The sequence below is a fragment of the Monodelphis domestica genome, chromosome 2, assembly GCF_027887165.1.
Source record: "Monodelphis domestica isolate mMonDom1 chromosome 2, mMonDom1.pri, whole genome shotgun sequence".
In the NCBI taxonomy this organism is placed as follows: Eukaryota; Metazoa; Chordata; class Mammalia; order Didelphimorphia; family Didelphidae; genus Monodelphis; species Monodelphis domestica.
This window is the reverse complement of record NC_077228.1, coordinates 441,205,417-441,220,222: the sequence shown is the minus strand read 5'-3', so window position 1 is coordinate 441,220,222 and position 14,806 is coordinate 441,205,417. Positions and strand designations below refer to the sequence as shown.

The window sequence follows — 14,806 nt, the reverse complement described above, 5'->3', positions numbered from 1 at the left end:
TGCCAAAATGACCTTTCATGTGGATGGCTTAACACAAATAGGTATACACGGGTTTTTTGGTAACAGCAGTTTTCCAGTATCTGCAATCCATATGCCATGTTCTTTTCTTGCTCCAAACTTCTCCTTCCATTTTTGTATTTCTGAGTCTATATAAGCTTTTTCTAGATCATCAGGTTCTAAAGTTGATAAGTTCATGACCTACACTGGAGCATTTTTAGCAGCAAATTTTGCAGTTACATCAGCTCTATGATTTCTTTTAGAGACTGAATCCCTGCCATAAATGTGACTTCTATAATGGATTACAGCTAGCATCCAACAACTCAGTTATTATTTCTGCATGAGCAATTGATTTTCCTGATAAATAATAATAAATTATTATTTAATAAAACCTCTTTGTTTCCAGATCTCTTCTATAACATGACAAACAGAAAAAGCATAATGATAGTCTGTATAAATATTTGTGCTTTTACCATCAGCCCGAAGACATGCTTGCTTTGTAGCAACCAACTCTGCACCTTGAGCACTAAGGTTACTAGGTAATGATCCATACCACAGTGTCTCAAATTCTGTGACAACTGAAGCACCTGTACATTGAATTCCATTACACAAATATGAAGAACCATGTGTGAATAAAACCAAGTCTGAATTTTCAATTGGAATGTCTTTTAAATCCATCCTAAGCATATCCATGAGATCTACTACTTCTACACATTCATGTAATGGTTCACTGTTCTTTGTCAAATCAGGAAGAAGTGTAGCTGGGTTTAATATACTATACCTCCTCAACTCGATGTTTTCACTACCTAGAAATATAATTTCATACTTAGATATTTGTTGGTCTGAATATGCTTGAGTACAAAATTTCCTCATTAGTGCTTCTATTTGATGTGAACAGTATATAGTCAATGAACATCCCAAAACTAAATCTGATGACTTCTGGACTAACACAGCTGCAGCTGCTATACCCCTTAGACAAGGAACTATATAAGCAGCAATCAGATTTAGCTGACAACTATAGTATACAATTGGACGATAACTGTGTCCTAAAGTCTGTCAGTACACCAGAAGCAATTCCTTTGGTATCATTCACTAACAATTGAAAAGATTTAGTATAGTCTGGGATTCCATGGGTTGGTGCAGATAAAATTGCTTCCTTAAGCTTACTTAAGGCTTGCAGATGTCCAGGTTTGAATTTCAGAGGTTCTGGTTCTGTATTCCTGGTTAGATCTGTTAAACATTTAGTAATTTAATATAATGTCTATATATCTGTATCTATATCTTTATAAAATACATAAAGCAGACCTCTCTTCGTAGAAATACCTAGGATCCATACAGCATCCTAATGTTTGCAAAGCACTTTCCATATGTTGTCTCACTTGTTCCTCACAAAGATCCTGTGCTATTATTATCCCCAATTCACAGATGAAGAAACTGAGCCTGAGAAAGGTTAAATAACTAGCCCAGGGTCATTGAACTAAGACATATCTGGGGTAGGGTTTGAACCCATTTTTTCCTGGTTCCAAATACAGCACTCTGTCTACTATACCACCTAGTTAGTTAATATCCCAGGACTATCTGAACTTCACCTGGAAATGAAATAAGGAATTTAGGGTTCTAGGAAGAGCCATCTAGTCTATTCTTAGGAGTATGTGAAAACTTTACTAGGTATGGACAGCCTGGTAGCACAGTAGATAGAGAGCCAGGTCTAGAGATGGGAAGTCCTGAGTCCAAATCTGACCTCAGACACTTCTTAGCTGTGTGACCCTGGGCAAGTAATTTAGCCCCCATTGTCTAGTCTCTGCCCCCTTCTGTCTTAGAAGTGATGCTTAGACAGAAGGTAATAGTTAAAAAAAATTTTTACTAAGTGCCTGAAGATGATCTGATAATAACCCAGGAGCAACGTTGTTGAGTCAACCTTACAGAGTTTCAAAATGGACTACAGAGTTAAGCAAGAAATAAGACACTTCTAATAAGCCATGTGCTTTCATTGAGAGTCCTGTGAAGATGTCTCACAAGGAAAGGCCCAATACTCTGTCCTTCACGTACACCAGCAAGCCAAATTATTTCCCTTTTGCTTAACTCAGCCCAGGCCAATGTTTCTTCCATGCCTATTTGGAGCCTCTGTGGTTGGAACCTTCCCCTGATGCCTCATCATGGAATGAGGGGGACACTAGTTTCTCAAAGGTTCTCTCTGGGAAGCAAAATCTCTGCCAAGCTGGAGGGACTCTGAATGCCACCTGAGCATCCATCCTAAGACCCAGCCTTCAGTAGCTTATATATTCCCTGCCACATAGCCAGGTGGAGTCAGAGCCCAAGACCATCTCCTAGTTGATGCAGGGACCACTATCTGTATCTGTGAATGGAGATGAAAGTCTGGGCTTTATTCACTCACTAAAAGACCACAGGACCTCCGATGCCCAGAGGTGGAAGGAACCTTAGTGATATCTAGTCCAGCTCTTTTGTTTTAGATGAGGAAACTGAAACCTAGAGACTCAGAATAACTTGCCCAATATTACACATATAGTAAGAGGCAGAAGTGGGGTCAGAGAACTCCAAACCTCAGTCTCCCTTCCACTACATCATGCTACTTCTTCTCACGAGACTGATTTCATATAGAACCTGGAGAATCATTCATTTCATAATTAAACATAAAAGAAAGTATTTTACATGCTTCAGTGTTCATTTTTATCTTCAATCTTTAAAAGGATAGTAACAGCTTCAAATACTATCCTAGTTGTGTGACCCTGGACAAGTCACTTAAGCCTAACTCAAAATGCTCTCCTGCCTTAAAATCAATATATAGTATTGATTCTAAAAAAGAACATAAGGGTTTAAAAAGAAAAATATAGTAACAAAGAGAGAAAAAGAAGTGACTGGGGGAAGATACACTCTACTACAATAACAATAATAGACTAACATTTATCTAGTACCTACTATGTGCCAGCCACTATGCTAGGCACTTTGCAAATTTATTTATTTTATCCTTGCAACAACCCTGGCTGGTAGGTGCTGTTATTATCCCCAGTTTTTAGATGAGCAAACTAAGGCAAACAGAGGTGAAGTGATCAAACTGGTGAGACCACAAAGTTTATTATTGGACATTTATTTTTTCCCAAGAACAAAAAATCATGGCATCTTGTCAGGTCCAGGTCTTGGCCTTGTGATCCTACTGTCTATTGAGCTTGCATAAAATGGAAACAACTATATTTTGAGTCAAGCGTGTCATTCATACAGATCCCCACAGGCCTACCAAAGTACAATTTCACAGCCCAGCCCAGCCCTCCCCTCGAGAAGGTGGGTGGCTGAAAAGTCCCCCAAGAAGAACCTTGTCAAACTTAGTAGTAGGGGAAGGGAGAAGGGTCAGGAAGGAAAGGAAGGAACATTGGATCAGCTGTAAAGTATCATGAAACTATTTTTTTAATCAGTGTAGCAGTACAAAAAATGACTGACAGGGCTATCTTTGGAGCCAGGGGAAAAAAAGGCATGCCTGTTGGCTTTTTTATTGCTTTTGACGGCTCACAGGCAGCATGGGGGGAGATGTGTTATTTACAGTGGGTGTGATGTGCCAAATCTCATTCCCCCTTGGAAACAAAAATGTGCTTGGAGAAAATGGCACTTGGAGACAGGCAGCTTGGAAGAATTTGAATCACTGCCCCAGGCAGCCACTTGGAAAATAAGACTCAGGGAAAGGGGCATGGGAGTTGGGTTTCCTTCCAAAGAACAGCTCCTGATAACACTCTTTAGGGAAGATGCAGTGAACCCTAAGAAACATGGCCCAACTTCACCAGCTGTACCCAAAGGGAATGCCAAGCTCCAGCCATCTAAGATTTTCTCATCAGATATGCCCAAGAGTTAGGCTCTGAGGGAGCAAACGTAGCGTGTCCAGGCAGTTTAATTTATACTTGTGTCTTCTTGTGAGAAAAAAGAGAAAACAGTGAGGGCTGAGAGAAGGAGAGGGAGTGTGGTTGGGACCATGATTTCATCAATGTAAGGAAGTCCTGATGTAGAAACATCTCCTTGCAATTCAAATCAGCAACTTCTCAGCAACTTAGAGTCCTAATAGGGTTATAAAGTGGAGATAAATCTCCCTTTCTGCAGCTTCCAACCAGGTCCTCTACCTCTGCTCTCTGGTGCCAGATAGAACATAGCTAAACTCTGTTTGCCTTAATCCTCTGGAGAAGGAAATGGCAAACCACTCTAGTATCTTTGCTAAGAAAACCCCATATGACAACTCTGAAGGACTTATGACAAAGGATGCTCTCCACCTCCAAAGAAAGAATTGATGGAGTCAGAATGCAGATCAAAGAATATGATTTTTCACTTTCGTTTATTTGGATCTAAGGTCAGATTTGCCTGACTTTCATCCAATGAGCCACCTAACTGCCCCAAAGAGAAGGAAGGAAGAGAAAAAAATAAAAGAAAATCCCATAAAGGGTTGAGAAGAGTTAGATATGCCTGAACTCTTCTACATGAAAGCTTTTCAAATAGCAAAAGAAAACTACCATCTTTCTTTACAGCATCTCTTTCTCAGGCAAAGCATCCTCAGTTTCATCTAAGTGATACTTTTATTCCAGTCTCCAGTCACTTCATCATACTTGCTACACTCTTCTGTAACCCTATCAGTTTTTCAGCATATTCCATAAAATAGAGCCCTAAGAACCAAAGAAAAAAAATTTAAAGATTCTTCTGCTATCATTGAAGGCAGAGTATAATGTGATTCTTACCCCACTGCTCCTGGACATTTTGTTTTTGTTGTTCAATAGTGTTCAACTCTTTGTGGCCTGATGGATTTTGTCTATGGGATTTTCTTGGCAAAGACACTAGAGTGGTTTGCCATTTCCTTCTCCAGTATGCCCTTCTTTTTTACAGATTGGGAACCAAGACAAATGGGGTTAAGTGACTAGCCCAGGGCCACACAACTAGGAAGCATTTGGTGTTATGGGGTTAGAATTCAGAAGAAAGATTGCCCACTCCTTTCTACTTTCTCCTCTGCATCCAATAAGCTGCCAGACCTCTGCCTCTATGTCATTTGACAACCACAACAATTCAGGTTTTCATTGCCACTTAGAATATTATAATAGTTTCCCAAGTGTTGTTGTGCTTGTTTCTAGTCTCTCTAATCCACCCTCCACATAGTTACCAAGATCATCTTAAGATACAGGCCTGACTATATTTTGATTACTTCCATGATCAAAAACCTTCAATAGATCCCAATCACCTTTAGAAATTATAATCAGCTATTAATTAATATTAAAAATAATAAATCCCCTATTCATTACCATAATAATTAATTGCCAATTAATTACTAGTACCAATTTCCTAGTAACTACTTTTAATAATGATTAATTGCCTATTAATTAATTATAATTACCTACAAGCAATCATGAGTTTCTTAGCTTGACAAGGAGGGCCTCTGGCCCCCACTTTACCTATCTTCCCAAATTATTATTGGATGCAGAGGAGAAAGAATGGAAAGGGGTGGGCTGGAGCTGAAGTTTATTCCAAGGTTTAAACTTGGGTGACTGGAAGGAGAGTCTTACACTCAAGAGAAATAGGGAAACTTGAAGAAGGGGATTTGATTAAAGTTGAGTCCAGTCACCTTTGACAGTTTTGAACCCAGGTCCTTCTGATTTCATGCTTGCTATTCTATCCATTATGCTAGCTAGCTGCCTTTATCCATTTTCTTTAAAGTGAAGTAAAAGGAGAATAAGAAACTCTAGAAGTAAAAGAGATAAATAAGGGTCAAGAATGAGTTCAGTACAGTTTGAAGTGCGGGAGATGTCAAATCAAAGGATTTGGATTTGAATTACAGAAGCTAAATGGCACAATGGATGGAGTAGTGGTCCTGGAGGCAAATGGACCTGAGTTCCAATCCAGCCTCAGACACTTACTAGCTTTGTGACCCTGGTCACTTAATCTTCATCTATCTTACATTCTTCAACTGTAAAATGGGGATAAACAATAGGGCCTACCCTCCCAGGGTTCTTGTAAAGCTGAAATGAGATAACTTTTGTAAAGCACCTGGTACATAATACAGTTTTTTAAAGTCCTTACCTTCCATTTTATAATCAGTACTGTATATTGATTCTAAAGCAGAAGAGAGCTAAGGGCTAGGCAATGAGAATTAAATGACTTGAGCAGTCACACAGACAGGAAGTGTCTGAGGTCAAATTTGAACCCAGGACCTCCCACCTCAAACCACTGATCCACCTAGCTGTCTCCCATGTAACAGACTCTTAATTAATGGTTATCTTCCTCCTTCTACTCCCCTCCCCACCATTTGATCTTTGGGAAAGACATTTCTCCTCTCTGTAGCTCAGTTCCCTAATCTGCCAAAGACTAGATGTCTCTAAGGAGCTTCCCATAAATCTAATGCACATTCAAAAGGTGTTCTCTTTACCTTGTGACTTCCATGCTATTTACTGTACATGGTGATCGTTTTCAAGTTAAAATAAAGGTCTGACATGTTTTTCCTGACCAAGATGTGTGGTAAGTGTCTGCAACCTCCCTGCCACTGACATAAATCCAACTCATGAGGGCAACTCATGACTGACCTCTTTGATGAAACCTTTGACTCCTTCAGGTAAGCCGGTCGGTCCCTCCTTTTTGTCTTTTGAAAAATCCCCTCTGCACGTAGAGCTAACACCACAGAGTTTATTTAGCACTTAAACGTTCTCTTTGCTTCCTATATGTTAGGACCTTCAAAAATTGTCTCTACTGGATTGTCGATTCCTTGAAGGCAAAGACTTCAAATATTATGCCTCTTTAACATCCTCAATAGCATTGAGCCAATGTTGGAGGCAAAATATTGCATTCAAAGTAGGTTTTTTAATTACCTAAAGAAAATCCAGACAATTATAAATGCCAAATGACGATGCAGGATGGGGAAAAGGTCAGATTCAAAGGATTAAAGGCTAGAGAGGTAACCTTTTTTTAAAATTAGATATTGTCCTAAGAGAAATCTTTCTTTTCTGATGCAGCCAGGTGCTTAGTGGAAAGGGAGCTGGTTTGGAATTCAGATACTTGTTAGTTCTGTGACTCTGGACAAGTCACTTGGCTTCTGTCTGTCTCAGTTTCCTCATCTGTAAAAATGAGGATAATAATAGCTCCTACTTCTCAGTTATTGTGGGGATCAAATGAGATATTAATTGTAAAGTGTTTAGTACAGTCCCTGGCAATAGTAAGTATTGTAGAAATGTTAGCGATTATTATTACTTAGCCTCTGACTACCTCAGCCTCGGTTTCCTTAGTGGTAAAAATAAGAATAATAATAGCCCCTATTTTCCAGCTGTTGTGGGGATCAAATGAGACATTAATTGTAAATACTTAGTACAGTGCCTGGCACATAGTAAGTGCTGCAGAAATGTTAGCTATTATCATTACTTAGCCTCTAACTACCTCAGCCTCAGTTTCCTAAAATGGGGGCAAGCCCAAGGTGGCTGTGAGGATAAAATTAGATAATATTTGTGAATTAATTTTATAAACGTTAAAACATATTTTATGTACTACTTCAATGCTACTATGATTATTATTATAATAAATGTTAATGACTCTGTGATATGGAAGAATCTAAATGAAAAATGAAATCCATCAATCAAAGTGGTTTCATCTCATTCTTATAATTTAGCTATGTGATTATGTTCACATTGTAGACTAACTTGGTTTACTCACTGTTTCTGAAACTCAGTATTCCATTTCCTTCTCTCCCTGTGTTTCCAAAGTTCTAGAATATTTCCACATGCTTAGGATATTGTCCCTCTTTACCTCTGTCTGTTAGAATCTCTTGTATCTTTCAAGGTTCAGCTCATATTTCATATCCTAGGGGAAGCCTTTGCTGTTCCCCCTAATTGTCAGAAATCTTTCCCTCCTTAAATTATTGTATACATTATAAACTTACCAGTGTCCATGTCCCTCCCCCACAAACAGTAGAGAGTAAGCTCCTTGAGAGCAGGGACAATTTTGTTTTGCCTTTGTATTATCAGTACCTAGCACAGTAACATGGCCATAATAGTAGTTTAATAAATAAAAAGAGGGATTAGATTGGATTGAACAAGTGACTCAGCACCTATGTTTCCTCATCTCATGAAGCGATGATCTCTAAGGTCCTTTCCAACTGTAAATCCTATTATCCTAAAATCTCACAAGCACAAAATGGAAACAAATGCATTTTCTGTGTTTTTGACAACTTCTAAGAGTTTCAGGGAGGAAACAAGTAGGTCATTCCCCAATTATAGAACCACTGATTCATACTAAATATCATTTCCTCCACACATTATTGGATTAATGTAGCACTTATTAAATTGAAATTACTGATTCTGCTCTATGATACAATGTTTGAACTGAGTTTGAATCCTAGTTTTGCAAGCAGAAAAGGAAAAGAGAGGAAAGGAAAGGAGAGAAAGAAAAAGAAACGCTGACAATGTTTAGTACATTCTAGTTCTGAATCTATAATAAACTCATAATAATGATGACATTTAGCAATTCTAGACCAAGACTCCTCATATTCCAACTTTCTCTATTAACTGGATTTTAGTCTCCAAATGCAGGTCTTAAACACTATAGCAAGCTAAAACAAGCCTCAAGATCACTTGTGTTATATCACACAAATCAAAGTTTCTCATACTCTGCAGAGTATTAATGTTTCATTATTCTCACCCTTTGGTTTTTAGTGCCATAAGAAACCCAGAGACATGACGAACTGCATGATTCAAAAAAAAGGGCAAAAGAATGAGAGGTGCCAAATTTGTAAATTTTGGTGTCTCTTGGTGCCATTGGCTAAATCCAGTTTTCCCGTGGTAGAATGAGGAAGACAACCTAAATTATCTTTTTTTCCTCTTCCTTTCAGATCTGGCATGAGCTTTAACTTGAAGCACAGGCTGCTTCTTCATGAACTCTGGGTGATATCCTGTGAAAAAGAGGAAGAAGAAAAGCAAAAAGAAGGGAATGGAGACTCTGAGTTCAGACCTAAACCAGGAACTTCTCTCATCTTCATCTGGCCCACTGGCAACTGCATTGCTGGGTTTTGGTGAGTTGCCATAAAGTCAGTTGCACATGTACAACACATAATCCCTCAGAAAGAGACAACACCCAAATGTATCTTGTTATCCTTATTTTAGCAAACAGGATGTGAAAACCCTTCTCAGAGAATCAACACTGGATCCTCTTTATTGTCATTAGCAAATAAAAACTCAGTAACACCTTCATGACTCTTCCTAAATTGCATCCACCTAGGTTAACAGTTAGGGTTTCAGAAAAGCAGATTATTACTATGATAAGAAGTAGAAACAAGATGCTGACTTTAATAAGAAACCACACACACAAAAAGATTATTTTAACCTTTTTACCTCTTTAAAGTACCTAGATCAGTGATGGTGAACCTTTTAGAGACTAAGTGCTATGCCTGCCCTCCACCACATGCTGGGTACCCCCCACCCCACATTAACCCATGCAGGAGAGGGAGAAAGTGCTTCCACTGGGCTGCTGGACTGGGGGGTGGGTGAAGTGAGGAATGTCCTCAGCTAGTGTAGAGAGAGGGAAGGGAGTGGCCGAAGCACTCTGCTCCCCACCAGCTCTGCCACCTGTGAGCTGCTCACCTTACCTCCTGTGTGCTCCCATTGGGCTGCTGGGCAGAAGGGCAGGGGATGTGAAAAAATGTCATCAGGCATGGTGGAGAGGGAGAAGGGAGCAGCTCTGCCCAAGGCCCTCTACCTTTCTAGTAATTAACTTAGGTGGCAGTGGAGGGCTATAAAGATATGTATACATAGATATATATGAACATAATTTTAACCATTTTCAATGAAAATCTTTCTAAAATGTACTACATACTTCCTGGCTTTCTTCTTTTTTAAAAACCTTTACCTTCCATCTTAGAATCAATACTATGTATTGGTTCTAAGGCAGAAGAGTGGTTAGGGCTAGGCAATGGGGTTAAATGACTTGCCTAGGGTCACCCTAACATTCTTAGATTTAATATATTTTTAACTTTTTCTTACTATGAGCATAAAAATTATTACACTGTGCTGCAAAAATAGTAATATATAACATTTAATATTATATAAATATAATAACATATTTTAAGGTTTGTGGAGAGCTTCATATATATATACTCTTGTTAACTGTCCATAACTGCCCTAGGAGATATTATTATTTCTTTTTTTTTTTAAATAAAACCCTTACCTTCTGTCTTGGAGTCAATACTGTATATTGACTCCAAGGCAGAAGAGTGGTAAGGGCTAGACAATGGGGGTCAAGTGACTTGCCCAGGGTCACACAGCTAGGAAGTGTCTGAGGTCAGATTTGAACCTAGGACCTCCCATCTCTAGGCCTGGCTCTTAATCCACTGAGCTACCCAGCTGCCCCCATTATTATTTCTTAACGTCATTTACAAATGTAGAAAGTAAGACTTAGAGAAGCTTAAGGGGCTCATTATATGGTCAAACAACTAGTATCATAGTACTGCAATTAGACCCAAAACCAGAGCAAGATAGTAAATGTGAATGGACCTCTGATACTTTAAAGAAATGGGCCAAAATTGGGCTATGCCAAGATCTGTTATTTAAAAATTTTTAACAAATAAGTATTAGCTAAATACTGAAGCATTGTATGAAGAAATATTCTGAGGAAATTAGACCCTGGGAGGGTTAATGTGACCACAGGCCGATTTAGGTTTTGTGCAGGAAATGGTTGGCATTGTGTCACCTTCCTTTCCCTCCTGTAACAGTTAAGAAAAACAACATTGGTTTTATCCTTAAAATAGATAAATATGTCCTACTAAACTTCACAAGACCAGCAAAGTATTTAATTAAAAAAAAGCAGGATTCAGCTTCATTTTCATGTTATCTCATTGTATAGGAAGGAACTGAGAGCATTTTTTTATCCACTCATTTTTAGAGGCTAATTTCCTTCAGTTGGTCTCTTAACATTCTGATTTCTGGTAATCCCAGAGGTCCTTAAACCTAGTGATCAGATCCTGAATTTCCCAAAAGAGGGATCTTTCCTACTTGTAAGTAGGTTTTGCTCACTAATATGGGAAATCCCACTCTCGTAAAGAGATCCTGTGACCAGGTTCTCCTCCATTCACACTCAGGTCTCATGAGTCATAGAACTAGGCTTATGTCCTTGTGACTGCTTCTTCCTCTTCAAGCCATTAAAGACATTGGATCATTATCTCCTCATAATGATCTTTTCTTTGTCTACTCTAATGCAACCAGCAGGTAACCTAAAAGAACAGCTTATCAGTTGTTGGTATAGATAGGTAAGCCTAATAATTTTCTGGCAGTTTCCATGGAAAAAATGAAAAGAATAAGACATAAGACAGACAAGATAGACAGACATACAGATAGAGGGGGGAGAGCGAAAGGGAGAGAGAGAGAGAGAGAGAGAGAGAGAGAGAGAGAGAGAGAGAGAGAGAGAGAGAGAGAGAGAGAGAGAGAGAGAGAGAGAGAGAGAGAAAGATTGATAAAGTGCTTACTATGTGTGAGGCCTTGAATTAAGTTCTAAAGGATACAAAATAAGATAATAGATGGTCCTTATTTTCCAGAAGCTTCATTCTAATACAGGAATACAAAACACAAAAGGGACAATAGTAGTAGCAGAAGAGTTAGAAGGAGATAGAGAGTGCACCACACATCTAGTTCTTCTCATGATATGGAGGCTCCAGGAAGGTTATCACGAATGATTGAGTTTGATCTCAGGGTAGAGGGAAGTTTTAGACTGAGAAACTCAAAAACAAAAGGAAAACACATGATATTTCTCTGTCCTCTGAAAAACAAATTCAGTAACCTGGATGTTGATGCCATTCACAAAAAAAAAAAAAGACAAAATGTGTGTGGGGCGGTGTGTGCCTCTTTACAAATATCCAATATATAAAATTCCAATTTATAGAATAGTTACAGTTCAGGTTAGCTCTTCCTTTCATAAACACATTCTTCACAGAATTTAGTTTTTGAAAGAGATGTCATAGCAAACATCTAGTCCAACTTATACATGAAAAAGAATCCATTACAAAATTAATAGACAAGTAGGAATTAAGTCTCTACCTGAATATCTCCAATGATGGGGAACCATAACATCCCAAAGCAAACCATTCTGCCTTTAGAGAGCACTGATCATTTGGAAGTTTTTCATGAAATCAAGCCTAAATTAATCTTTTTTCAAATTCTGCCCATTGCTCTTGGTTCTGCTCTCTGGAGTCAAACTTAATATATCTATTCCCTCTTCCAAAGGATAATCCTTCAAAATCTTGGATAGAATTATCACATCCCTCTGAGTGTCCTACCCTGGGCTTAACACCCCTAGTTCCTTTAGCCAATCCTTATATGGCATGTCGTCAAGGTCCTTCACCCTCTGGTTCCCATACCTCTGGAGCAGTGATTCTCAAATTTGGTTCAAGGAATCCTAGTACTTCCCAAAACTCTTTTAGTGGACCTTTGAAGTCCAAACTATTTTCACAGTGATATGAGGATATTTAAATTTTTAATACAGTAAATTGTTGTTCACTCATTTTTCGGTCATGTCCAACTCTGAGTAATCCTATTTGGGATTTTCTTAGCAAAGATATTGGAGTTATTTTTCATTTCCTTTGTCAGATCATTTTCCAGATGAGGAAATTGAGGCAAATAGGTTTAGGTGACCTGCCCAGGGTCACACAGCTAATATGTGTCTCCAGCTGGATCTGAACTCAGGTCTTCCTGACTCCAGGCTTAATGCTCTATCCATGGTATTACCAAACAGCCCGAATATGGCAAATACCAACAGATATGATCCACATAGGCACAATTATTTGGTTTAGGAAGTCCTCACTAATTAGAGAATGAAGGGATCCTGAAACCAAAAATTTGAGATCATAATCTCAAGCTTATTGATGTCCTCTCCAAATTATAGTGCCCAAAGAATTAGAAACTAAGGGAGTGTCCATCAGTTGGGAAATGGCTGAACAGATTATGTATACTTATATGATGGTGATGGAATACTATTGTGCTATAAGATGATAAAGAAAATTATTTCAAAAAGAGCTGGAAAGACTAACATGATACAGAGTGATCTGTACTGATACAGAGTGAAATAAGGAGAACCAGAAGAACATTGTACACAGTAACAGCAATATTGTAGAATGATAACTATGAAAGACTTAGGTACTCTCAGCAATACAGTGATCCAAGACAGCTTCTGAAGGACTTTTGACAAAGAATGCTATCCATCTCCAGAGAAAGAACTGTTGGAGTTGAAATGCAATTCAAAGCATATGATTTTTCACCTTAGGTTATTTGGGTTTTTATTTTGGGGTTTTGGTTTTATGTGATTATTCCCTTACAAAAATGAACAAGATGAATATAGGTTTTGCATGATAATCCATGTATAATCCAGATCAAATTACATACTATCTCTAGGATGGGGGAGGGAAGAGAAGAAGAGAGATAATATGGATCAGAAAACTTATGTGGAAAATCATTACATGCAATTGGTAAAATAAAATATCATTATATGCCAAATTATAGTGCCCAGAACTGAAAACTATACTCCAGATATTATTTTAACTAGGACAGAGTAAAACGTGCTTCTCATGAGGTAGCCCACAATCACACTACCTTGTTTGATCGTCACATTCCAAGTCGGCTGCTTTCTCCACTGGCCAATTAAAACCTGTAGATCTTATTTCAAGAAAGTACAGTCTAACCAAGCCTTCTCAACCTTATACTTGCAGAGTTGTTTTTGAAAGCAAATGAAAAACTTCCCATAACATTGACATTTATCTGTACTGAATTCCAGCTTATTAGAGTCAGTCTAATATTCTAGACTGTCAAGACTTTTTTCATCTGTTGATTGGATGAGTATCCCAGGTTTGCCTTTACCCAAGACAGTGATAAAATTTTAAACGGTACAAGACGAAGCATAGACTCCTAGAACACTCTATGACCTACTGCCAAATTCACATTGAAATATTCACAGCTAATCTTTTGCGCATGACTATTCAACCATTCTGAATCCACCTAGGTATATTATCATTTAGCTCACTTCTCTTCATCTTATTTCATATTCATTCTTATTTCACTTTCATTAAATATAAAATGCTTTGCTAAATAACCCAAGGAAACTTCATCTATAGTATTATCTTGACCTATCAGTCTAGTAGCAATTTTACTAAAAGAAAAAATAGTCTACCAGTTTATGTACCTGAAAAAAAGGAAGTTTGACTAGCATGGCATTCTTTTTTTGTTTGTTTGTTTGTTTCCTCTTAGTGTCACTTTTTTTTAAAAAAATTCATTTAATTAGATGATTTAGAATAATTTTCCATGGTTACAACTCATGTTCCTTCCCTTCCCTCCCCTCACCCCCTCCCATACATGATACATAATTCCCCTGGATTTAACATGTGCCATCAATCAAGACCCATTTCCTTATTATTAGTATTTGCACTAGGGTGATCTTTTAGAGTCCACTTTCCCAGTCATAGCCCCACTGACCCATGTGATCAAGTGGTTGCTTTTCTTCTGTATTTCTTTTCCCACAGTTCTTCCTCTGGATGTGGATAGCATTCTTTCTCATATGTCCCTCCAAATAGTTCTGGATCATTGCATTTCTACTAGTAGAGAAGTCCATTACATTTGAATTTACCACAGTGTATCAGTCTCTGTGTACAATGTTCTCCTGCTTCTGCCCCTTTCACTCTGCATCAATTCCTGGAGGTCGTTCCATTTCACATTGAGTTCCTCCAATTTATTATTCCTTTGAACACAATAGTATTCCATCACCAGCAGATATCACAATTTGTTCAGCCATTCCCCAATTGAAGGACATCCCCTCATTT

The 14,806-nt window shown here is 38.2% G+C and overlaps 1 protein-coding gene across 1 annotated transcript in view; it reads left to right on the top strand.

The window, feature by feature from the left end:
- Nucleotides 1-14,806, top strand: part of TAGAP (T cell activation RhoGTPase activating protein) — a 136,795-nt gene that overhangs the window by 70,855 nt on the left and 51,134 nt on the right. The window contains exon 4 of the mRNA XM_007484842.2: nt 8,846-9,025. Within this exon, the coding sequence (XP_007484904.2) occupies nt 8,846-9,025 (180 nt within the window). The remainder of the gene's footprint in view (nt 1-8,845; nt 9,026-14,806) is intronic.